The sequence below is a fragment of the Bos indicus x Bos taurus genome, chromosome 26, assembly GCF_003369695.1.
Source record: "Bos indicus x Bos taurus breed Angus x Brahman F1 hybrid chromosome 26, Bos_hybrid_MaternalHap_v2.0, whole genome shotgun sequence".
Lineage (NCBI taxonomy): Eukaryota > Metazoa > Chordata > Mammalia > Artiodactyla > Bovidae > Bos > Bos indicus x Bos taurus.
Genome location: NC_040101.1, coordinates 27,036,402 through 27,062,307, shown reverse-complemented (window position 1 = coordinate 27,062,307; position 25,906 = coordinate 27,036,402). Strand labels below are relative to the sequence as shown.

At 43.3% G+C, this 25,906-nt stretch overlaps 1 protein-coding gene across 12 annotated transcripts in view; it reads right to left on the bottom strand.

Annotated features, from left to right (window-relative positions):
* Positions 1–11,032, bottom strand: part of STN1 (STN1, CST complex subunit) — a 59,379-nt gene extending 48,347 nt beyond the window's left edge. For 2 of the 12 annotated variants that reach the window (XM_027528835.1, XM_027528836.1), the window contains exons 1-3: positions 10,831–10,924; positions 9,946–10,138; positions 3,079–3,174 (exon numbers count right to left, since the gene is read on the bottom strand). In XM_027528835.1, coding sequence (XP_027384636.1) covers positions 3,079–3,174; positions 9,946–10,138; positions 10,831–10,911 — 370 coding nt within the window. In that variant the 5' untranslated portion in view covers positions 10,912–10,924. The other 10 variants (XM_027528831.1, XM_027528833.1, XM_027528830.1 and 7 more) reach the window with 8 other exon arrangements.
* Between the last annotated feature and the right edge of the window lie 14,874 nt (positions 11,033–25,906).

Here is a 25,906-nt window from a genome sequence, read left to right as displayed (position 1 = left end):
CAGCAGCCCAGAAATGATATATATATAGACATATATGTCTTATATGTAACCTAATTTGCATAAAATATTAGTCTGTTTTGATAGAAATGCTCTTAAGACACTAAAATATTTATGGAAGTTTCTTTTGGAGAATATAGAAGGAACCCCAAAGTCAATGTATACATTGACTGTAAACTTAATTTCAGGAATATTAAAATGAGAAAGAAATATGCATAATAGCAATGAGGAAAGAAGGTATATCTATGTCTCTTCATATTGTGCTCAGTCATGTCTGACTCTTTGTGGTCCCATGGATTGTAGCCTGCCAGGCTCCTCTGTCCATGGAATTTTCCAGGCAAGAATACTGGAATGGGTTGCCACTTCCTACAGGGGATATTCCTGACCCAGGGATCAAACCCGTGTCTCTCATGTCTCCTTCATTGGCAGGTAGATTCTTCACCACTAGCGCCACCTGGGAAGCCCCATTTCTTCATATTAGGAACATGTTAAAAATATAGGAAGGATGTTCACCCAAACACTGACACTGTTTTTGCCTGATTTATAGATTTTCACAGGAATTTTATTAAAATTTATTAAAATTTTCTCTGGCTTTAAATTTTATCTTATAATGAGTATCATTTTAAGAAGCAAAAAAAAAAAAAATCAATAAAATGTATGACGCTTCTAGGCAACACTACTTTTCTGGCCAGTTTAAAACTCTTGATTTACCATGTTAAGTAAAAAAATATTAGCACCTGAGCATTTGTCCTAGAAAACGTGAGGTCATTCTGGTCTTAACTATAGTCTCCCTGGATTCTAGGTCTGAGCTTGAGTTGCTGCCAGGTGCTGTGTGTGCTCAGGATCCCCCCACCAAGCTCTCTGACTTCCTGGTTTGTAACCTCTTCTGGCAGACCCTGTCCCGACGCCCTGAGGTCTCACTGCTGGAAGGCCCTAGAAGGGGAGCGTCCCTGCAGTGCTGGGCAGTCCTCCCACACTGGGCGCCATGACCTGGGCTGCTGACCTTTTGTTTCAGCCATGGGAAGAATCGGGCTAAGCAGGAAGCAAATCTAGCATATAGGAGTGGGGTGAGTCAGGAGGAACAAACAGGACCTGGGACAGCAGGAGTGGCCGCCTGGCAGGTAGCCCGAGAGCCAAGCTGGGCCTAAGAGTGTCAGGGAGTGTGTAGCTCTCTCTTGAGCAGGCCTCACGAGAATTAAAGTCGCAGAAGTGTTTCTACTCTCAACTTTCAAATGCTTTTCATGTCTCCACAAACCACAAATGTGTCACACTCTCACGATATCCAGTCTAAGAGAAAGGGTTACTGGGGAAGAGGCAGCCATATCATCTTCATCTTTTCATAATGAGAAAAGGGGTTAGATGAAGCCCTTTTAGGTCAGAGACATTATATCTGGCCTGGTTCTAGAGCCAGGACTAATGTCCTCAAATAGCCACATTTTGATCTAAAAATCAGAAAATTAAAAACCAGATGCAAGGACTTCACTGGTGGCCCAGTGGTTAGATCTTCACGGTCCCAAGCAGAGGGCCTGGGTTGTTTGATCCCTGGTCAGGAAACTAGATCCCACATGCCATAACTAAAAAAAGAAAAAAAAAAGATCCTGCATGCTGCAAATAAGACCTAAGCCAAATAAACAAGTTAAAAAAAAAAAAGGTGCAGCTGATCTTTTGGGGGGAGGGGTGTAGGAGAGAAAAAAACCACATTTGAGTTATACAGAGGCTACACAGAACACTGGAGTCAGTAAAGAGATTGGATCATCAGTGGAACCTTGAACAAATAACTGAGCTTTAGTTTTCTCGTCTATAAGATGGCAATAATATTTGTCCTTTCTACTTCAAAAGATTAGGAGGAGAACAACATGAAATTATGCATGTAGAAGTGCTCTGTAAACTGAAAGATACTAATATTTCATCACTGGTACTTGGAGAGGAAGTACTATAACATCTTACAGATAAGGTACTAGCCAGCAGTTGAGAATGCTACAGGAACTTGGTGAATGTTTATTGAACTGTCTGGAGAAAAAGAGAACCAGTATCTTTGGTAAAATAAGGCAGAGAAGAGATCCAGGATGGGGATATATGACACGATGATCTATTTTAGAGTTTAAAAAAATATATGTAGGCTGGGAAAAAGCAGAGGGTGTGAGAAATCTCCCCTCTCACATGTCATAAGCACAAGACAATCATCCCCAGGAAAATGAATATATGTTGGAGAAACTGTATCTGTAAATTATCAACCACACACAGATAGTCAAGGGGATGTTCTTGGTCACCTAGTTCAACTACCTTCTGTTTTTCCCCCAAGTAGAACAAGAATGCAAATCCAAGTCAGTACAACAAAAAGTGACAAAGTCAATTATACCAAAGGTTTGGAATTCAAAGTTAAGGTTCCCACAAAACATTTAGCTTGGCCTCTTAACTATGAGAATTGTAGGCAATATACTAAAATGATGACATTAAATTCAATGAAAAAAAAACCAAGACCAGTGACACTAAAATCATATTCTAATAATTTGCTGGTGTTCAAACTATATAGAAACCCTTTATTTAGTTTCTGTCATCGTAAGGGAAGGGAAATTTTCTGATATTCTTTACACCTTTGGGTACCAAAATGTTTTTTTTTAAAAACTGTTTTGGATATAAATCTTGTAAATTATTTTTCCATCTCTCCCCTCTTCTATTAAAGTAAACTTAAAGTTTACTTTAATGTTAGTCTGGCCTTCTTACTTTAAAGGTTATCAATATAAACGTATACTACCATCATCTGCTGTTTATAGCTATGCCCTAGGTATCAGGTGTCTGTCCCTGATCAGCCAGTGACCCTGCACTGCATTTTAAGTCTTCTGTCTCCCAGCTCCCCAACAACTGTCACCTGACAGCATTCATCAGTATCATTCCTACCTGTTGCTTCATTTGACACTTAGTCCATGTTGGTGGCTGCAAATGGTTCCCATTAGGGGCCAAGTACATAAGAGTTTGTGAGAGACCTCCGCTGCTCTGAAAGGCTGGGGTTTCTTTAGATTCAATGTCCAGCTAAGTGTGGTCCTTCCGCATAAACTCAATGCCAGACAAAATTGTTCTTACCTCCGTAACTGTAGAATGCATCTTTTTCTCGCACTCCAATCACGGTTCCTAAGATATCCACCTGTTTTATTGGATGCCCATTGTAAAAAAATACACCTGAAATTAAAGGGAAGAAGAAGGCAAAGTCCACATAATGTATGATGACGTTTTCTGCTTCAGTAAATGTTAACTGTGTCAGAAACTCAATGGCATGCTGCTTGCTAAAATTTCAGACGTAAGAATCGGCTATTGACCAATGCCAAGCCCTAAGAAATGCAGATGTCTTTTCCTCAAGGGTTGTAAGTGAAAGTTTGGTTTTTAAGAAGCTCGAGCGAGTACAGAAGAGAGAAAACCAATACTGCTAACTACATCTGGTTAATCTCTCCACCTGTGACAATGAAATGCACCTCCCTGTAGAACTCTCGTAAGGGGCATAAAGACAGCCATGGTATTATGAGACCTGACACAGTACTTATATTTTGAGGGACTGGAAAAGGAAAGAGAGAGCAAACCACCAGAAAGGCTTCTTTGGCTTTTATAAGAAACCAGTCATCATTTCTACGAATTAGCAGGTTTTTTTTTTTTTAAGAAAAAGAGACAATAATTAGGTTACAAAACATGACCCTTTGGGGCCAGCAGATTACAACTCAAAAACTTCTCTTTTAAAAATTCTACTTCCAAAGCTTAGGCAACAGACAGATGCCAGCAGGCAGGTTCCCCCCAGAGGAGAAACCTGAGAGGGAGAACCCTACCTACCAACAACCAGAGGCCTTTTCTGGACTCAGTGACAGAGACGGAACAGAGAGGGGGACTCCTGGCACTGTTGAGTCCCCCGTTCCCACCTGAGGCCCCAGTGCTGCCCCACCTCCTGGGAAACCCCCAACATCCTTACCTGAACTGCCTATTTGAGATTAAGCTACCTGCACTGGGTTCTGGGGATTAAAATCTTTCCCAGCCTTTTTTTTCCACTCCCTATGACGACTGAATTCTTTACTTTCAGAAAGAGGCTATAAACGGTGACTTCCTTTTCAAATACATACATGAACTGTAAACAAAGACTCAGTTATCACTCAGTTATCAGCATTTGGCCACCCTCACCCTCTCTGGTTCTTGCCAAGCCTGCTCAGAGCTTATCTTTTCCACATCGCCTGTGGGGAGGGGGCCCTGCACTGAACCCTGAAGCCCTTCAGAAACCACCAGAATGACTTCGCTGATGGTTCTCTTGTTTCCCATATGGATACAGGGGCTGGGAACCTATCACCTGTGGTTCAGTCCCCGGGTGGGAGATGGACAAGGAGATTCTGAGCCTCAGTCAGCCTGAGATTTTAGGAGAGGGGGACATGGTTTGAAGGTGTCAAATTTAGCCGAAAGAAGGGCCATCTCCCTAGCAGAGGCAGACTTCTAAAGATGACTTAGCAGACTGGAGAGCCTGTGCAGAGGGCAACCTTGGGGGCCAAGAGCTGAAGTGGCGGGGCCACATGGGCTAAGGAGCCTGGGTCCCTGTGTCACTCCTGGAACAGAGTCGCTTCCTCTAGGAACACCTGGATTGAACAGGGTTGAACTGACTCCGTGGAAAATCCACGAAATCTCCAGAGTAGGGCTGTACTTGAATGACTTCTGAGTTCTTACCATTGAAATCCAGTGATGAGCTGTGGGGAGACCCTCAGTCCCCTGGCCCTGCCTGCCTGCACTGACCAGACACAAAGGAGAGAGTGAGACTTCAGAGGGAGCCAGGTCCCACAGGACCTTTGCCGGCAGGCTCAGGCTTCCTGTGGCAGAAGGGAAGTTTAAATGAGGGCGTGGGGCATGGCGTCCTCGGCACCACCCCCGCGCCAGGACATGCTCACACGCAGACAGGGGCCATGGCGGCAGACCTTGCTTTCATCCAGCTTTGCTGTAGGGCCGGATGGGGGTGATGGTGACCCAAGTTCCAGACTGGTCTCTGGCTGTGGTCAGCCCTTTCTGCTTCCCCAAATGCCCTGAACTTTCTATTTGAGTACTGAGCAGAGCCAACTTAGGGAGAACGCTCTCCTAGAACCTGACTGGCCTCTCCCTCCCCCAACCTAACTGAAGGTCGGTCCAGGTTGTCAGGCTTTAGAAACGGTGCGCTCCTGGTGCCATCAGAGATGCAACAGCCCACCGGGCTCTATGTGGTTGGCTGTGGCTTCCAGGACACCAGCAGTTAAGGGCAGAGCCATGGAGCCTTGTGGACCCCTGGAGGGCCTGCTGCCTGGCCCTGAAATGTCTTTCCAGCACCTTGAAGCCACGAAGGCTTGAAACAAGCCCCAGGACTCTTTGGGTCTTCCTGGGATAACCTGGTATGTACTGCTATGGTGGCTTTATAACGAAGAGTGGATATATTTTAAGAAGGGGAGAAGCGCCAGCCAAAAGGTGTTCCACCTGGGCTGAAGTACACGGAAAAGCCAAGTACATGGAGTATACAGGATTGATGACACAAAGCCAACCAAGTCCTCAAGTTACCTGTGGTGGATGCCAGTCCTCTGACATTACCAACTCTGCATGGGGCAACACTTAAAAAATATCTGAACAGGTAGGTTTTCTTGAAAACAGATTGAAAAGAGAGCCCCCTAAACTTTCACCTCATAGACTGTCAATGCTTGTCTTCAAGGCCAAAGTCACTCAAAGATGCAAAATAACAAGGAAAAACATACAAGCAAGATAGAACAGTGAAGGACACATATAGCAGAAAATAACAGATGATTTGAGTAAAATCATTCAGAGAAAATTGTTTGAAGAGGGAATACACTGCTTGGAAGTAGAGAAGGAAGTTCCCCCAGTGCATAGAAACTCAGATGATAGACTTCAGAAGCACAACCTCCACAAGGAGGAGGACCTTGAAAAAGCAATGGAGAGAGCCACTTCCTTCTCTCAATACCAAGTCTCTTCTGTGAGAAAAGGAAGTTGGATGGCAGCTCCACGGACAGAGAGAAAGCCTGAGGAGCAAAGAAAAGAAAATCACCACCACAACAGATACTGGCTGACAATGAGTTTAACCTGCAGCCCTTGTGAAGTGGGCCTTTCACTCCTGGTGCCTTTGCTCCACATGCGGCTCCCAGAGCCCCAATCACCTCAGGGGATCCATTGCCTGGATCGTCAGGTCCCCAGGAAGGAGGACGGTCATGCTGGGAGGGCTCAGGGACCCAGGGTCACAGGCAGCTTTGATTCAGCTTTCACAGCAATGACCTGAACAGCCACACCCACTGCGAGACATCGGCCTTTCTTCTCTTTCTTAAAAGCAACTTTGATTTATTTGTTGGTCTTGTTGTTGTTGTTCAGTCACTCAATAATGTCTGGCTCTTTGAGACCCCCGTGGACTGCTGCACGCCAGGCTTCAACTCCCAGAGTTAACTCACGTCCATTGAGTTGATCTAACTCCTTTTATTTAATTGACGCTACAAACACTCTTCCCCAGTGGCTCAGACGGTAAAGCGTCTGCCTAAGGTGCGGGAGACCCGGGTTCAATCCCTGGGTCGGGAAGATCTCCTGGAGAAGGAAATGGCAACCCACCGCAGTACTCTTGCCTGGAAAATCCTATGGACAGAGGAGCCTGGTAGGCTACAGTCCATGGGGTCACAAAGAGTCAGACACGACTGAATGACTTCACTTCACAGATACTCTTACTGAAGTCTGATAGCATTAAAATGCCTAAGATAATATTTTTTTAAATACATTATTCATTTAATATAATTCTTATAAATACATTATATCCATGTCATTGGGTCCTCTACAATTAGATAATATAAGCATCGTATTTTGATTCAAATAAAAGAGTCTCTATTATTTTATCCCATCAGTAAAGCTTGATATAGATAAGGAAATTCAGAATAATAAAGACCATTTCTGTATGCTATGAGCTGTAACAAACCAAATCAAACCAAACCAAAACCCCAAACCTAAGCATCATCACCACCATAGTCAAACTTCAGGACATCCTGTTAGTTTAACGCTAAATTCATAGGTTAATTTAGGGGAGCTGACAATTGGCAACCATTTTGCAAGGCAATTCTGATGCTGACTAGCCAGAGTAAAGTTGAACTTCCCAGGATAAGGGCAGAGTCTCTCGTAAGAGACTCGTACTTCAGGCACCAGCCCCAAGTTTGAGGCTCCTCAGGCCATGCACACTTCTGACAACTGGCTACAAACACCCTCCACAGCAAACTCAGGTCTGATACTTTCATACAATGACACGCGGGACTCGGGAAGGTGCTATACTTAAGACTATAGTTTTATAATGAAGGGGACAAACCGGGACCAGCCAAAGGAAGAGATACATTGGACAAGGTCTGGGAGAGACTAAGCATAAGACTGCCGGGTCCTCAGGACACATCGCCTTCACACATTGATGTAGGATTACCAACCAGGAAAGCTCACCCAAGCCTCAAGGTCCAGAGTTTTAATGAGGATTTCATTACACAAGCGAGACTGACTCAATCACTGCCCACTTGACAACTCAATCGCCAGTCCCCCTCCCCTCCCACAGGGTTGGATTGATGTCACCTGGCTCAAAACCAACCCTCTTAATCACATGGTTGGTTTTTCAGGCCTGAAAGGCCCCCACCCTGAAACTACCTAGGGGCCCAGCAGGAGGTTCCTCATTAGCATAAAATCAGATGTGGTTCAAGGAGTCTACCATGAATAACAAACACACTATCATTCCAGAAATCCAAAGATCTTCCAGGAGCCTCCCACAAAAGCCACCCGAATTCTTCATTATACATTTGTTTCTTTTTTTTAAGTCGTTTTTTGGTTAACTTTTGTTATTTTAAAATATTCTTTGCTGTTTAAGCATTTCTAAATTTTATGCGGTCAAAATAAAAGTTTTTTTCTTTATGACAACCAAACCAAACACAACAGCAGCAAAACAACACAAAACTAAAACCTAGACTAGTAGTTACTTCCCACCCTTCAGGATGCTATAGTCTATAGAAGATCACTCTGTGAAATTAGTTAATGACTTCTTCAGCCATGAAGTTTTGAAACCAAGCTGGTTGGTTTGAACACCAACCATGAAGTTTTGAAACCAAGCAGGGCCCTGCAGGGGCTCTCCAGGGTACAAAAGCATTTCTGTGTCTGTGTCGATTTTTTTTTTTGTAGAAAAAAAGGTTTCAGCCTCTTAGACCTTCCCTGAGTTCCAAAGGGCAGATTCAAGCAGTTACTAATTAAGGGAGTGGGGGATGCAGAAGCAAAGCCCAAGCAGTCAAGAAACAATAGTGCCTCAAACAAAACAGACTCCCAGTTCCCCCTTAAGGGGAATACCTAACAACCTGATTCACACCTTTGAGTTCTTCTGCAGGCACTAAGAACCCCCACCCAGGACGATGGTAACTACAAGCTGAGTGCCCAGACTGGTCAAAACCAGGAGACTGACGATTGCGATTCCGGTAATAGCAGCCTGTTACCTGACCACCAACCAATCAGAAGAAAGGCATACACCCCGTAGCCCTCATTCCAAATATTGCTTTTCAAAACTCTTCCCTGAAAACCAAGAAGGGAGTTCAGGTTTTCTGAGCCTGAGATGCCTGTTCTCCTTGCCTTGGCCCTTACAATAAACCTTTCTCTGCTCCAAACCCCAACATTTTGGTTTCTTTGGTCTTGCTGTGCAAGCGGCACACAAACCTGGGTTTGGCAACAGTTTCGTTTTAAAAACGACATCTGAAACATTACCACCAGTGACTGGGAGCAGTTTTCCATGATGTGTTAATACATTATAAAGTCCTTCACCCACAGGAAGAGTTTGGCCCCTGTCATGTCCCTGATACTTCCTTGAGCACCTACAGAAGACCTTTAAGCAAGACTGGCATTTGGTGTGAATTAATTTCTTCCCAAGGAGATGAGTTATGAAGAATACCAGACTGGTCTGAGAAACAGACAACAGAGAGGAAGGACGGCTGCCTTCCAAGGAAAAAACCAGATCATCTCCAACAATACTTAGAAAATAAAGGTGTGGTGAAAAAAATCTGTACAAAAGCCTTTGGTATAAGGTCATCCAAATATATTGGTAATGAGGATGGGAAACACACAAAACATGGTCTCATTAAAATTGTACATAGTTGAGATTCTTAACCACTTCTGACTCATAGCTTGCTATTCATTCAAAATAGCAAAGAGAGTTTAATCAAACTTCTCAGATAGCATAATAAACATGTGAAGATTCATCCACAGCTATGTGAATTACTTATTATCCTAAACTGTATTTGCTATACTTGGAGGTATGAAGATCCTACCTTTAGCGACCACCACTCTGATTTTAAAAATGATTTCTAACTTTATAATGCTTTGTTGCTCCAGTTACTGTGATTCGAGAGCCCATTAGAGGCCAGGCACTGTTTAAAAGCTGGGATTACATAGATGAACAAGGCAGATGATGTCTTTCCTCTTGGGGAGTTTATATTATTTTGATTCTGATCTTGATTCTGATCTATTCAAACAAAACCAAACTCCACAAGAAAATCAGGCACAGTTAATCCTCTCTTTACAAAGAAAACTCTTAAGCTTTACAGGTGAGTCACATACCCATACCCAGGCCAGGTAAGTGGTTAGAAAAAGAAGTAAGGCCTAAGTTTTCTACCACAAACAGGTCCAGAGAAAAACAACTGAGCATTTTTAAATATGAAAGACCTCAAACCCAAGTAAAAACATTCTTCAGTACAAAGTTACTGCCCCAAACATCTATTTAAAAAAGATTTAGATTGTTTTGAACTTGCACAGAAATGAACTTGTCTAAGGATGCAGGTTAGGTCAGTTTCAAAGCTGCAACTGGAAAGGTTCTTCTAAACCCCTAAGCCCCAAATTTCTGCAGCTTTGGGGGAAGGAAGGGTGGGGTACAGATGCAGCCCAGAGTAGCCACCTGGGTGACCAGCCACATACCTTGTACCTGGCCAGACTCCTTCAAGTCCAGGATGTCCCTGATGTAGAGTTTTGCAAAGGCTAGAAACACAGGATCCAAACCCCACAAGAGGGAAGGAGTTTCGTCTTCACACTGGCTGGAGTTAGACTCCATCTGGAGACTGGGCTGTGGCTTCCAGTCAGCCCTGAAAAGCTCAGCATCTAGAGCCGAGATCTAGATGGGAGACAAAAACCAGGACGCAAAGCTGGTAACTTGGGTATTGAAATCGTCACGCAGGCCCCTAAGCTGTTCCCTGGGCAGGCATCCCGAACTCTGGGAGGGGTAAACCCAGGGCCCCGGGCCTGTTAAACTGCGCGCCAAGGGCTTGAGGAAGGAGGTATTCCTCCAGTGAGGGCCCCTGAGTTCCTCAAGGCTTTTTCTTCTGCCCCACGGCAGTGTTTCTCCTTCTCCAAGGTACCCATTTCTAAATGGCTAAACACCAACTTTTCACTTGGGGGACATAAGACCATATATGCGTACCCCGAAACCGCTTTAATACGTGGGTTCCAGAGAGGAATGGGCACCCTCGTGGCCAGACACGAGAGGGGGTAGAGTGGGTTGGGACCGTTTGTAGCTAGGCCCCTGCATCTTCCGGTGTTGGGGATGAGACTGAGACAGGGAGGAAAAGGAAACGAAAAACAGACCCGGTCGCGGCCCCTCCCGCCGCACCCGCGCCGTCGGCCCACAGGTCCTCGGAGCGCGCATGCCCGGCCCGTCCGGCGCTCAGAGGCCGCGGGCGCCCAAAGCCTGGAGGCGGCGCCGCCAACCCCGCCCGGAGCAGAAGCGCTAGGTCGAAGTCACCTCCCGTGCTCCCAGCTAAGGAGTTGGGGGGTTGGGCCCGACACCCTCCCGCGCGCGGGACCTACCACTGTGTCCCCGCCCAGGCCCTTCCTTCTGGCCGTCCGCGGCTCCGCCCCTTCCCAACGAGGCCGCGCCCCATTTTGCATCCCGCTGCGGCCTAGCCAGGTGCTCCTTTCCAGGTGGTGGCCGGCCTTGGCAAGGGCTGCGCGGGGCCCATTGCTTCTAGCAGCGACTTTCTTGAGTCTCCGCGGAAGTGCAGAACCCAAATCTCCGAGGCCTGGAAGCTGGCCCTAAAACTCCTGCTGCCCAATCCCCGCCTTCTTAAGTCCCCCTTTCATCCCAACTTAGTGGTGGGACCCTGACCCATGACCTCCAAGAGGTTAGGACTGGGTCAGACTTTTTTCTTTCCCTGATATGTTAAATGAACAAATAAAGCAATACCAAAAGCAGGGTTACATTGTGGTATTTTAAATATTTATTTACACTTGATAAATGATTTACTAACACACCCACTCTTTGATACTATACAGTCTCACTTTAGATAATGTTGGTACCTAAACTCGAGTTCTTGAGTGAATGTGAGGCCTTGGCTCTGCCAGAGACTAGCCTTCTTTGCAAGAGCATGACAAATTTTGTCTCCTTTGCTCTTATTCTGTGTGTACTCCAGAATGTTGTGCGTTTAAGACTTTTGAAGACTGCCATTTTGGTAAATTATGGCCACCTTGATGGTGCTTGTCCCCTGTATCCCCAATTAAAAGTGAGAAAAGATAGCTATGTTACTCTCATAAATAAATAAGCCACATCATGACATTGCTTGAGATGGCAAGAGTTCTTCCTAACTTACAGGGACTCTGTAAAATGGCAGAAAGGGTACAGGTCATGCTGGAAGGCCATGCCTACGGGAGATAAGTGGTGGCCAAAGAGATAACTGCCAAACTATTTAGCAGAAAAGGAGCTTCAAGCAGCTGGAACGGAAAATGTGTGTCATTGAAACAATGGCATTTAATTACATCCCTGGCCACTGAAGAAGCTAAAAAACAGAATCCTTGGTAAAGAAGAGCATCCCCTGTGATGAACAGTTGAGTCTATCAAGATTGAGGTTTAATTAAGAGAAGTACTTTTCTAATAGGGGGAGGTTCTCTTCAAGGAAGGACACCCAATATGAGTAGGGTAGGATGAGTGCTTCCAGCTGACTTGTAAGGTGGGGAAAGACAGGTTGGGTGACATTTCTGACTACACACATCTGTCCCAGGGTGGAACTCGAGAAGAAAATCACTATTGAGTGTAGGCAGAGCCCAACATTTTAGGAATGACTCTTATGACTCTTAAGGGTTGGGTGCTAGAAACCAAGGCCCTTCAGGACTCCAAGCTTATTAATGACCTTGGGGACGGCCACATCCATTTGGTAGGTGTGGCCCCATACCCAGGGACAGACTGCCCCTGAAGTCATCATTTACCATGAAAGGACTCCTTGGAGTTTAAGGATGTTCCTTTTGATCCGAGCTCAAAATGTAGTTGAGTGTAGAATAGAATGTTCTAGACTGTTGAAGCATCTGGAAGAGTTTGCAAGGATCCTCTTCTCTGTTCCCTGGAGAAGGAAATGGCAACCCACTCCAGTACTATTGCCTGGAAAATCCCATGGACAGAGGAGCCTGGTAGGCTACAGTCTATGGGGTCGCAAAGAGTCGGACACGACTGAGCGACTTCACTGTCACTGTCTTCTCTGTTATCACCATCAGGAGAGATTCCAAGTTCCAAGTCATGCTTACATGTGCAGAGGGCCTGGAGGACTCTTGGCTGGGATTCCACAGCACTGCAAAGCAGACACTTTAAACCCAACCATCGACACAATGCTAGGAACCCTTCTCAGAGTGAAATAACTTGGTTTTGCAAGCATTTCTGACAGACCAGACAATCCTTTCCAGAAACTGAGACTTTAATAAATTCTTCTAGAAAATGAGGGGATTGAACTGCATATCTTCTACCTCAAAGCACAAACCATATTATCTTAACTGTTTTCTACACCTAACAGGTAGAATAGAGTGCTTTCTTGCACATTGACTTAAATTTGAAGTTTACGTTAGTAGAGTAGCAGTTAGAAGTTTATAATAAAGACAGCTTATCAATGCTATTCGGAGAAGGCAATGGCACCCCACTCCAGTACTCTTGCCTGGAAAATCCCATGGATGGAGGAGCCTGGTAGGCTGCAGTCCATGGGGTTGCATAGAGTCGGACACAACTGAGCGACTTCACTTTCACTTTTCACTTTCATGCATTGGAGGAGGAAATGGCAACCCACTCCAGTGTTCTTGCCTAGAGAATCCCAGGGACAGCGGGGCCTGGTGGGCTGCCGTCTATGGGGTCGCACAGAGTTGGACACGACTGAAGTGACTTAGCAGCAGCAGCAGCAGCATCAATGCTATTATGTTAATGTTATAACCCTGGGGGGTGGGGTGGCATTTTTGGCCACTCAGCCTACTTTAAATACTCTCTGCGTGCTATGGGGAAGCACTAGAAATTTTTATTTCACTGGAGCAAAAAGAGTAATATATTAAATAAAACAAGAGGCTAAATTGTGTGGCCTGACTAATAACTAATACGTGGGTTACAGAAGGTAAACTGGAAGGGAAGAGAAGGGGGCTTATCAAATAAAATAATGTATGTAACCACTGGAACAAAGTAAGCACTCAAAGTGTGTCCAGCTGTGATAGTGAGTGATGATAACATCTTATAAGCACATATAAGCTGTTATCATCTTTCACTATGGAGGGGGGATTTAAGCTGGATTTTGAGACTGTGGAGGAACGATTCATTCATTCATGAAATGTATTTGTCAAGCACTGTACTGGACACTGGTGGGTAAAAAGGAGATAAGACAGATTGAGTACAGCCCTCAGGGAGCTTCCATTCTGTTGGAGGGAAAGGGGAAAGACAGTAGACAAATAAATGAATAACACAAATACAGATTGGTCTTAGTGCTTTGAAGGAAATTGGAAGTATGTTATGATCACTTATAATGGGATGTGGGATCTGCGTTATATAGATCTGCTTTGATTGGATGAGAGGAGACCTGAAGGATGAGACAGAGTCAGCCATGAAAACTGCTAAGAGCATCCCAGGCAGTGGTCAAAGTAAGGGTGAATGGAGGTGGGAAAGGACTTCCCTCCTGGAGGAACAGAAGAGAGGATGGAGAGAAGAGTTGCATACATAATTGGCACACGAGCAGGAGGCAGATCCCAGAGGGCCTCACAGGCCATAAGAGGTTGGAATTTTATTCTCAGTCTCCCTGTATGTAAAAAGAGGGATAATATGGTGATGGGCTGGGAGCAGGGCAAACACAGCAGGATGGCACATCTGTGAGCAAGCCAACAAGGCAGACTGACCCAGGAGAGCAGCTAGCAGGAACAGGCTGGAAATCAAGATTGTAGAAGGGCTTGAATTAGGTTCTATTTTTCTTCCCTGTAAGCAGTAAAGTGTTGTTATCTACCAGAGGAATGATTTAACATTTTTTTTTAATTGCAGAGGTTCCTGCTGAATCTAACATACTATGGTAAGGAACCCAAAAATATGTAAGAAGACTTCTCTACCCAATTTACTGAATCTATTCAAAAAATTGTGCCAAGGGATATTTACCAAATGATAATAAAAGACTAGAGTAAAAAAACACTACTGGCTATCTTGCTGGGGGCCTCACCTGTACCACTTGTCCTGCCTCCTCAGCAGTCTTGCTCAGTCCACCGCGATGTCACCGTCTCCCTCTCTCTGACTTCCCCTGGGCACATCCACAGGCTCACCTCTCTCTTTTAAGCTTAAGAAAATAGCCTTTCTGAAAACCCCAGCCCTTGAACTACTGTTCTCGCACTCTCTTGCTCTCTGTTCAAAGTTTCTTGGAAGAGTCATACATATTCCCTATCCACACTTCCTCATCTCCAATTTGGTATATCATTGTTTGGCTCACCCTAACTTAACCTTCAGCTAACTCTACTCCAGCACACCACTCCACTGAAACTCCTCTCCTAAAGTTAACAATTATATTCAAATTCTCAAATGGTACTTTCCTTTCCTTATCATTCATTTTTTTCCTGATTTTCTAGCTTTGGAATGATGAGCTGATTATATTCTCTTCCTACCCACCTTGGTTTCCTGGTATCCTTTTGGGTGCCTCTTCTACCTTTCTGTTGCTTCCTTTGCAATGTCCTCTTCCTCTGTTAATCTCTTATGTGTTGATGTTCCCCAGAGTTCAATGTCCTTTTCTAAAAACCGTATCTATTTTTGATTGTGCTGGGTCTTCATTACTGTGCATGGCTTTCTCTAGTGTAGGTGAGCGGGGTGGCTACTCTTCGTTGTGGTGTGCAGGCTTCCCATTGTGGTTCAGTTCAGTTCAGTTCAGTCACTCAGTCGTGTCCGACTCTTTGTGACCCCATGGACGGCGGCACGCCAGGCCTCCTGTCCATCACCAACTCCTGGAGTTTACCCAAACTCATGTCCATCGAGTTGGTGATGCCATCCAACCATCTCATCCTCTGTCATCTCCTTCTCTTCCTGCCCCCAATCCCTCCCAGCATCAGGGTCTTTTCCAGTGAGTCAACTCTGCATGAGGCGGCCAAAGTACTGGAGTTTCAGCTTCAACATCAGTCCTTCCAGTGAATACCCAGGATCTCCTTTAGAATGGACTGGTTGGATCTCTTTGCAGTCCAAGGGACTCTCAAGAGTCTTCTCCAACACCACAGTTCAAAAGCATCCATTCTTCAGCACTCAGCTTTCTTCACAGTCCAACTCTCACATCCATACATGACCACTGGGAAAACCATAGCCTTGACTAGATGGACCTTTGTTGGCAAAGTAATGTCTCTGCTTTTGAATATGCTATCTAGGTTGGTCATAACTTTCCTTCCAAGGAGTAAGTGTCTTTTAATTTCATGGCTGCAGTCACCATCTGCAGTGATTTTGGAGCCCCAAAAAATAAAGTCAGCTGCTGTTTCCACTGTTTCCCCATCTGTTTCCCATTGTGGTGGCTTCTCTTATTTGTGGAGCACAGACTCTAGGATGTGTGGGCTTCAGTAGTTGCAGCACATGGGCTCTGGAGTGAGGGCTCAGCTGTGGCACAGGGGCTGTATTTGCCCCTCGGCATGTGGAATCTTCCTGGACCAGAGATCAAACCCATGTTCCCTGCATTGGCAGGCAGATTCTTATCCACTGCACCACCAGGGAAGTTCAAGTCCAGTTTCCTGCCCACTTCCTTGTCATCCCATGTCCTCTTACTGAGTAGCCTAATCCAAACCCATGGCTTCAACAGAACCATTGTTCTAGAGACTCTCCCCTCTTCACATCTAGCCCAGAACTCTCCTCAGCTCCACATCTGAAGTTCCAACTGGACTCTCCTGGGTACTGCAGGCTAAACCTCTTGCCCCACAATTCTGTCTCTCTCTTTTCTGTCATGTGAATATTATCACCACCTGCCAACCATCTAAATCAGAAAACTGGAATGTTTTATGGATATCTCCATCTCTTTCACCCTTAATGCAATTAATCACAAAGACCTGTCAACTCTGCTTCCTAGATACGTGCTCTTAATTTAGTCCCTCTTCCCTGCTCCTGTTACCATAGCCTCAGTCCAGGCTTTCATCATTATGGCCTGGATCACTGCCACCACCTCCCAACTAGTCCTTCTGCCTCTCGGTGTGCCTCCCTCCAATTTATCACCTATGCTCCCGCCAGGATGATCCTTATAAAATGCAATTTAGACAATGTTTCTCCCTTGTCTAAAATCTTCCAATGACTATATGTAGTCTGCAAAATAAAGTTCAAATTTCCTTGTATTTCATACCTAGTTCCTCATTGCCTGGGTATAATCCAGCTCTATGGGCTGGGACCCCACCAATCCCTCATAGCTATACTTTCTACGTCGGCATCTTCATTGCTTTTCCTCAAGACATTAATAAAAATCTAGACAAATGAGATTGAGAACAAAAGAAAATAGATTTCACCTCAGTAATGGGCACTGAGAATGTCCAAGAAATTGACAGAGTAGGTCAAGTTTGAGCACCAGACTCTATTATTAATAACATCTCAAGGTGTTCAATTTGGGAAATGCTACTAAAGGCATCTGAACCAACTGAGAGTTCCTGGAATATGGAACTCTCTTTTGTTTCTCCCCTGTCTGCCTGATGCCATTCACCTATTAATTAACTTTTTGAAATGAACCCTATGTGCTAAGGAATTCTAGATACTAAGCATACAAACGGCAAAAAGGCTCTGAGTAAGCTAAGCAAGTAAACCCATGAATGCAATATGTCGTAATAAATGCTATGTAACTTCAGAGAATAAGGTGGGGGACCAGAGTTGGTGGGATTAGGAAACAGTAACCTTGCTTCCCCCTTTTTCACTTGGGTTATCTCTGACATAGTTGTCAGTTTTCACTTCATGTATTCTGAGTTCTAGTTAAGTGCATGTCCATTTATAATTGTTAAATTTTCCTTACTACTCTTTTATCATTTTGAAATGTCCCTCTTAGTCTCGAGTAATATTTCTTAACGTCTATTTTGACTAATAGTAATATAATCGCTTCAGCTCTCAAATGGTAACTGTTAATGGAATATCTTTCTCCATCCTTTCACTTCCCATCTATTTATGTCTTTGCATAGGTGTGTCTTCTGTAGGCAGCGTAGTTGGATTTTGCCTTTTTATCCAGTCTGACAATCTCTTCATTTTGATTTGAGTGTTTAGACATTTCATAGGTAATGTAATTATTGATATGGTCAGATTTATATTCATCATTTATCTGTTTTCTATAGCTCAACTCACTTCTTCATTCTTCTGCTCTGTCTTGACTGGCTTCTTTTATGTTAAATATTTTCATTGTAACATTTAAATTCTGTTAATTTTCAAAAATAATTTAGTTTTTTAGGGATTTTAATATACATCTCAATTTTATCACAATCTACTTCAGATTAATACTAATTAAATTCTAGAAATATGTAGAAACTTTGCCTCAATATACCTCTATTCCCTTCTCCGTTTTTGTGCTATTATTGTCATATAGGGTACATCTATGTAAGTTATAAAACCAGCAACACAATGTTATAATTATTGCTTTAAATAATTGTATGTCTTTTAAAGAAGTTGAGGCATAAGAAATAGATAACTGCAGTCTTTTATACTGGCCCGTATAATTATCATCTCTGGTCATCTTCATTTCTTCCTGGAGGTATGGGCACTTCAAAATGAATGAGCCCCTTCAATGGTGGCAGAGGTGCTTTTGGTACTGACAGCCTGCTCTGTCTGGACAGAACTTCTAGATTGACCAACCTGGATCTAAGAATGGGGAAGGAAATGGCAGGGGCCACAATGCCACAGACTTTCATTTTCTTACCTGAAGTCGAAGCATGAGCACTTTTCAGATAGTTGCGTGCCTTTGATCTATTCTCAGAGTGCTGATATGGTTGTTTTGGTCCATTCTTTTCTTTTTTTAGGTCACACCTTGTAGAACATGGGATCTTAGTTCCCCAACCGGGAATCAAACTCACGCCTCCTGAATTGGGAGCACAGAATCTTAAACACTAGACAGCAGGGAAGTCCTGTTTTGGTCACTTTTGTCTACTTTTCTGATTACATTTTAGAGAGATCATTGCTGATATTCTCAATGATCCCAGCTTTTGGTTAATAGTAGATCAATCAAGCAGGATAAGGAAGCCAAGAAATAGGGATAAAGGACTGAATCTTAGAACAAGGTCAGAAATTTACCTAGTTGGAGAAAGCAGTTACTCACATTCCATCCTACTTTATGGAGTTTGAGAAGATGCCTAAGTCAGCAGAAGGCACTGTGCATACCAGTGCAAACCATTGGAGAACTTTCTGGAATGAGAAGAACTGGAATTGACATTAAGAGGTGGCTGAGGCTGACCTTGCATTTAAAACAAGTAGCTCCTCTTTCCTGCATATGTGGTCTAATTTCACCAAAGGGGATCCAAACCTTAGGAGGATGGCCTCTGGAAAGCTGAAGACAGCATGAGGTAATGAGCTTGGGTTCAGCCTAGAGGGCAGAGAATGACTTCTCATAAGTAAAACTTGTGTTCCAAGAGCCTGGCTTGAGTGAATAAGAAATAATTTTGAATTTTGTATTTTAAAAGTCTGTATCTCAAAGAAAGAAGGACAGTGGTTGCCAGGGACTGGGGGGAGGAGCAAAGAGGGAATTATTAGTGCACGAGTACAGAGTTTCAGACACGACTGAGAGTGCACACATGCACAGTTTCAGTTTTGCAAGATGAAAAGAGTTCTGGGGATGGATACTGGTGATGGTTGCCCAACAACATGAATGTACTTAGTATCACTGAACCATACACATAAAAATGATTAAGATGGTAAATTTTGTGTGTTTGTTACTACAATTTTGAAAACTGGGGAGAAAAGCGTATATCTCAGGACAATGCTAGGCACAGCTGTGGTTTGCGGTATGTAAACTTATGTGACAGTCACCTGTGTACTACTTTATGCCTGGTCAATTAAGCCACAAATCTACAGGATCTGTTGCCAAGGTTGGAGGTTCCTGGGCTTACCAGGTAGTTTATGAGCTAGATGGATGATTATGAATTGAACTCATAATGAGGTAAGTAAAAGCGATCCAATCTTGACTCTTGACCTTAAGTTTTAGATGTACACCCACTCTTCTGAGCAAGCCCAAGAGCGCCACTCTGACTGATGACAGGTGTCTTTGCAGGGGCAGAGCTGGCAACACAACCACTTCCCTAGTGGCAACCAGCTACCAGAGAGCACACCAGCTGGAAAATAAACTATCTGTGTCTTTTCTTATATTTCCCTTCTTATTATAAACATTCTGCAAGGATTGTGAAGCATTTGGAACTAAGGATTATGTTTTGGAGAAATGGGATTAGTAGTTAATAATAACAGGCCAGCATAAAATCATTAATAAAAACATCAAAAGAAATGAGAACTTTTTGGGGGGAGGATAGGGATAAATTAGGGCTTTGAGATTAACAGATACACACTACTATATATAAAATAGATAAATGACAAGGACCTACTGTATAGCACAGGGAATTATATTTGATATCTTGTGATAACTTATAATGGAAAGGAATCTGAAAAAGAATATATATATTATATACATATATAAATGAATCATGTTGCTATACAGTGGAAATTAATACAACACTGAAATCAAGTATACTTCAATTTTAAGAAGATGGAGATATGCCATCTTTAAAAGTTTAAAAAATGAGAACTTTTAACGCAAGACTTTCGTAAAAGCTTATAATCTTGATCAAATAAATTATGTACAGACATTAAACGAATTAAAAATGATGGTGTGTTTTCCAATTTTTTACTGTCGAGTATATATTATTTAATAACAAAAGTCATTTTAAAATTAGCGTCCCTTAAATTTCACAAATGTGATGCTGAGTGAAACAAGCCAGATACAAAAGAGAGTGTATACCGTATGTTTTATTTACAAAAAATGCAAACCAAGTGTAAGTATTCTATGTTGCTTGAAGTCAGGATAGTGGTTATTTTTGGGGGAGGGTGGTGCCTTTCCAGAAGGAACCATGAGGAGCTTCTGAGGATGTGTGTGTGAGTGCTCAGTCGCTCAGTCATGTCCAGCTCTTTGTGATCCCATGAACTGTAGCCCACCAGGCTCCTCTGTTCATGGGATCTCCCAGGCAAGAACACTGGAGTGGGTTGCCATTTCCTTCTCCACAGGATTTTCCTGTTCCAGGGATCAGACCTGGGTCTCCAGCATTGGCAGGTAGATTCTTTATCACTGAGCCACCTGGGAAGCCTTCTTCTGAGGATACTGGTCATTTAATGTTTCTTCATCTATATTTTATTTCAATAAAATATTAACAATTTTTTCATCCTTAGCTTTGAATTAATTGCATTTAAAGTTGAGAGGAATTAAAACGTGAAAAGTTATTAAATTATAAGACCCCACATTTTGTGTTACTGTCACTTGTGTAGAAAAATAGACCATTTTTAATGTAATTCAAGTGATAAGATACAGACAACATCAGCCTTCACTTTTCTTAATTATTTGACCTGTGCCTATAGGCTCAGGTAGTCATAGCATTTCATAATCATTATCACAAAGCTGGCCAATGGAATAGAATTTTGTTTCTGTTATCGATTTATAATTCTCCCCAGGGCGACTTTCAATCAAGGAAAAATTGAACTCCCCAATGATGTCAAAGACAGCATATTGCAGAGGTTAATTAACGAGTCACCCGGAGAAGATTGAATAGCCATTGTGCTGACATGTTCAAGAGCTAATCGGTTCAGATGATGTAATTTGCGGTAGTGCTTGATGTCTATTAGCCTGATGGCTGACAGCTGCTGTGGACCCTGAAGATTAAAGTGTGAAGTATGCGGGATGAGTGCTTTCAATGGAGAGAAACTTATATAGAGCAAAGTGAATATGACCTGGTCATGCTGGTTATTCTACTTGGAAATCCTGCCCACTTCTTCCTTATTTATACAGATTGCTTTTACCAGGTCTAAGGCAATCTCAGCTCCAGGCTCACACTATCCAAGACCACCCCAGTCAACACAGACGCTCTGTTCCCTGAACTCTTGTGAAACTTACAGTCAGAATTATATGCTTTAGCACTTCCTGAATGTTTATCATGTACCCTCAACTTGACCATAGGCTACTAAGGATATCTTTCTTTTCTGTATCTCTCACAGTGTAGAACCTAATGGTTGGCACAAAATTTAAATAAAAATAATTGGGGCAAAATATTGATAATTGCCTAAGCAGAGGGATGGTTACATGTGGATTTCTGCTATTATTCTTGCTGCATCTGTGTGTTTGGAAATTCCCTCAATAGCAGGGTTGACAGATTTAGCAAATAATAATGCAGGATGGCCCACAACATTTGAATTTCAGATAAACAGTGAAAATTTTCTTCTTATTAATAATTTATATTATATTTTATTATAGAACCCATAATTTTCATACTATTAAATTTAATCATATAATTTATAATAATATTCTTGTATATTTTTATTAAACATTATATTACTATGCCATTATATTTTATATTACTATTTTATGTTCCTATGGGACATCTTTTTACCAAAATGTTATCTATTATTTATCTGAAATGCAAATTTAATTGGGTATCCTATACTTTATCTAGCAACCTGACTTTCTGGAAACTTAAAAACATAATTGGTGATTAGTCAATAGACTCAAAGAAGTGGGTGATAGAAAGAAGTAGTGCCTTTCTCTTAGACTGTGACCTGGTGTCACTTACTTATTAAAAAGGCAGTTCCCTAGGGTCTCCTCCCCAACCTTGGGGTGCCAAATCAGTATTTCTGCTGGTGGGACTCTGCATCTGCAATCAGATCTCAGATGATTCTGATGCTATTGCTAGCCAACCTGATGCCTTTATTTTAAAACAGCCTGATGTTTTTAGTTTTTCTGATATGGTATTAAAAAAAATTTATGAAAATGTTTTTAAAAAATAAATGAAAAGTTTAAAACATTTAAATTTATTATTTATTTATAATTTATATTTAAGGATGAGCTTTACATATATATAATAAATAAATAAATTGTTTATTATTATTTGTTGGGTCTTCGTTGTGGCACTTAGTTGCGATCTTTGTTGCAGCGCATGGACTCTCAAGTTGTGGGGCATGGGCTCCAGAGCTCACAGGCTCTGTAGTTGTGGCGGGTGGGTTTATTTGCTCTGCTGCATGTGGGATCTTAGTTCCTTGACCAGGGATGAAACCACTGGACCACCAGGTAAGTCCCTGATATGACCTTTTATTTCCTTGTAATGGTCTTATTTGAGTAACTTCTCTGTTTTCATGTCAAGGACTTGACTGAAGAGATACTGATTTTCTTGTACCATGACTCATCCACTAAAGTTACAAGTCAAATGCTGTTACAAATATTCTAGTAGCCTTTTGTAGTTAAGCTCATCCTTAAATATTCATCAAACCCAGCATCTTAACTACTGATTTTTATTTTCCTGGTACTATTCATTATTATTGAGAAATATGTCACTGGCAAGTTTGCAGCTCCTGTTAGTATTTTCAGGGATTCTAGAGTATCAAAATATCCTGATTTGTTTGGGACTGTTCTAATTTCAGCATTGATGTTTGTGTGTCCTGGGAGGTCCCTCGGCCCTGGTTGCCCTGGCCATCCTACCTGAGTAGATGCCCCAGTATCCACCCAGATGCTCATGTCACAACTAGGGCACTCTTTTCACCAGTTGCTGGTAGTGTCAGCTTACAGTTGAGACTGTACTCAGACAATTGCCTCACTCCAAATTATGGCCTGTCCCCAGGAACTGTAAGCCATTGATGGAGCCCAGTCCTCAATTCAGGACTTCTCTGATTGGCCATCCCTTCTCTGGAGATCCCTGTGGTGACAACTGAAGCCTCTGTTACAACTCCTTGCAATTCAACTTCTCCTTCTACACAATCCTGCTTCCCTAGCTCCCTTGCAGGGGCAACCCCTGCAGGCACTCCCTAATATACCGGCTACAGGCTGGTAATAAAAACCCCTCACTAGTGGTAGGTCACTCAAGTACTCTTGCCTGGAAAATCCCATGGACGGAGGAGCCTGGTAGGCTGCAGTCCATGGGGTCGCTAGGAGTCGGACACGACTGACCGACTTCACTTTCACTTTTCACTTTCATACATTGGAGGAGGAAATGGCAACCCACTCCAGTGTTCTTGCCTGGAGAATCCCAGGGACAGCGGGGCCTGTGGGCTGCCGTCTATGGGGTCGCACAGAGTTGGACAGACTGAAGCGACTTAGCAGCAGCAGTGGAAGGTAGTGGCGCTATTATTCCCAGGTGGCGCTGCTGCTGCTAAGTGGCTTCAGTCGTGTCCGACTCTGTGCAACCCCATAGACAGCAGCCCACCAGGCTCCATTGTCCCTGGGATTCTCCAGGCAAACACTGGAGTGGGTTGCCATTTCCTCCTCCAATGCACGAAAGTGAAAAGTGAAAGTGAAGTCGCTCAGTCATGTCCGACTCTGCGACCCCATGGACTGCAGCCTACCAGGCTCCTCCGTCCATGGGATTTTCCGGGCAAGAGTACTGGAGTGGGATGCCATTGCCTTCTCCTGCCAACCAACGCAAGAGATGTAAGAGTCACAGGTTCGATCCCTGGGTCAGGAAGATCCCTGAAGAAGGGAATGGCAATCCACTCCAGTATTCTTGCCTGGAGAATCCCATGGACAGAGGAGCCTGACATGCTACGGTTCATGGGGTCGCAAAGAATCGGACACAACTGAAGCAACTTAGCATTAGCAGTGGTAGGTGGAATCACTGACAAAATAGTGCAACTGTAAAACTTTGGCCAGCAGTGAACAGGAGTGGAACGCTAGTGGAAGGGAATGCACTGGAGGGAATGCCGCATCCCGGGCACCCAGAGATTCAGGGAAAGTAGTCATTTAAGGACAGTAAAACAATGGGTTTTACTGGCCGCTATCAATGTATTAGGGAGAGACAAGAAAGGCTGAGAGTGATTAATCACCAGTTTGAGAGGCGAGATCTCCTGGGGCTAAGGCCTAGAACTTAAATTACAAGGTAGCAGAGCTCCAGTGAAGACAGAATTCTCAGTCCTAACAAGTCAGCTGGAGAAGGCAATGGCAACCCACTCCAGTGCTCTTGCCTGGAAAATCCCATGGACGGAGGAGCCTGGTAGGCTGCAGTCCATGGGGTCGCAAAGAGTCGGACATGACTGAGCGACTTCACTTTCACTTTTCACTTTCATGCACTGGAGAAGGAAATGGCAACCCACTCCAGTATTCTTGCCTGGAGGATCCCAGGGATGGGGGAGCCTGGTGGGCTACCATCTACGGGGTCGCACAGAGTCAGACATGACTAAAGTGCCTTAGCAGCAGCAGTAGCAGCAGCAACAAGTCAGCTATGTCAAAGTCATGACCTTAATTGAAAAGGAATGAGATCCTGAGATATGGGATGAGGACCTGTGGGTCAATGTCCTTGTAAATCTTGACTCTCCAGGTGTCCTCTGAATCCTTTGGCCTCCAGAATGGGCCCGCTCTCCAGGTTAAAATTTAGCACTTCTAGCTTTTGAAGTTGATACAGAGATTTTTGCCTTATAATAAAACACTTCCTATAGATATACACCACTGTGTATAAAATAAACAATAGATTTACTATACAGAACATAGAACTATATTCAATATCTTGTAATAATCTATAATGGAAAATAATCTGAAGCTGTACACCTGAAACTAACACAATATTTGAAATCAAGTAAAGTTTAATAAATAAAATTAAAAAAATTTTTTTTCCTCAAAGGATCTTAACCTACTCTGCCACCTTCACTCTCCACCCAAAAACCAATAACTTGAGTTAAGTCACAACATAAGCAATGAGAAGAAAAAGACATTATGTCTCAAAAAGCTGTATTGGTAGAAGCTGGAAGAATATAGAGAGAGCCTGGGTATATGTGGTCAAGGGGGGCTAAGAATATAAAGTTGGAGGAGGAAGAATTCATTCCAAAGAGAGCATTCACCTGTGACATAGGAGTTTATTCAGGCAAGAACCCCAGTTGTTGCCATCACACTGCTAGAATGACACTGGGAAGTTTGGAGAAAATATCCTAAATCAGTCTTCGGCATCAATGATAACATATTAATCACACTAGGTGAGCAGGAAGTGTCAGTAAACTGAAGGCCTTGGTGAGATGCTTGTGCATCAGAGGGTGGGAGTTAAGCCCTTCAAAGATCCAGGGCTCTTCTATATCAGTGAAGTTTTTAGGGGTGTAGAGGATGGGCTATGCTGGGACATTCTCTCCAAAGTAAAGGACAAATTTTCATTTCATGCCTTCCACTACTGAGAAGGAAACACAATGCCTGGTAGGCCCTTAGGGCTCTTCAGGCAGCCTTATCCACGCTCATGAATACTGCTTTGGCCCTTTTGCTGGTAACTAAGAATTGATGCTTTTGAACTGTGGTGTTGGAGAAGACTCTTGAGAGTCCCTTGGACTGCAAGGAGATCCAACCAGTCCATTCTGAAGGTGATCAGCCCTGGGATTTCTTTGGAAGGAATGATGCTAAAGCTGAAACTCCAGTACTTTGGCCACCTCATGCAAAGAGTTGACTCATTGGAAAAGACTCTGATGCTGGGAGGGATTGGG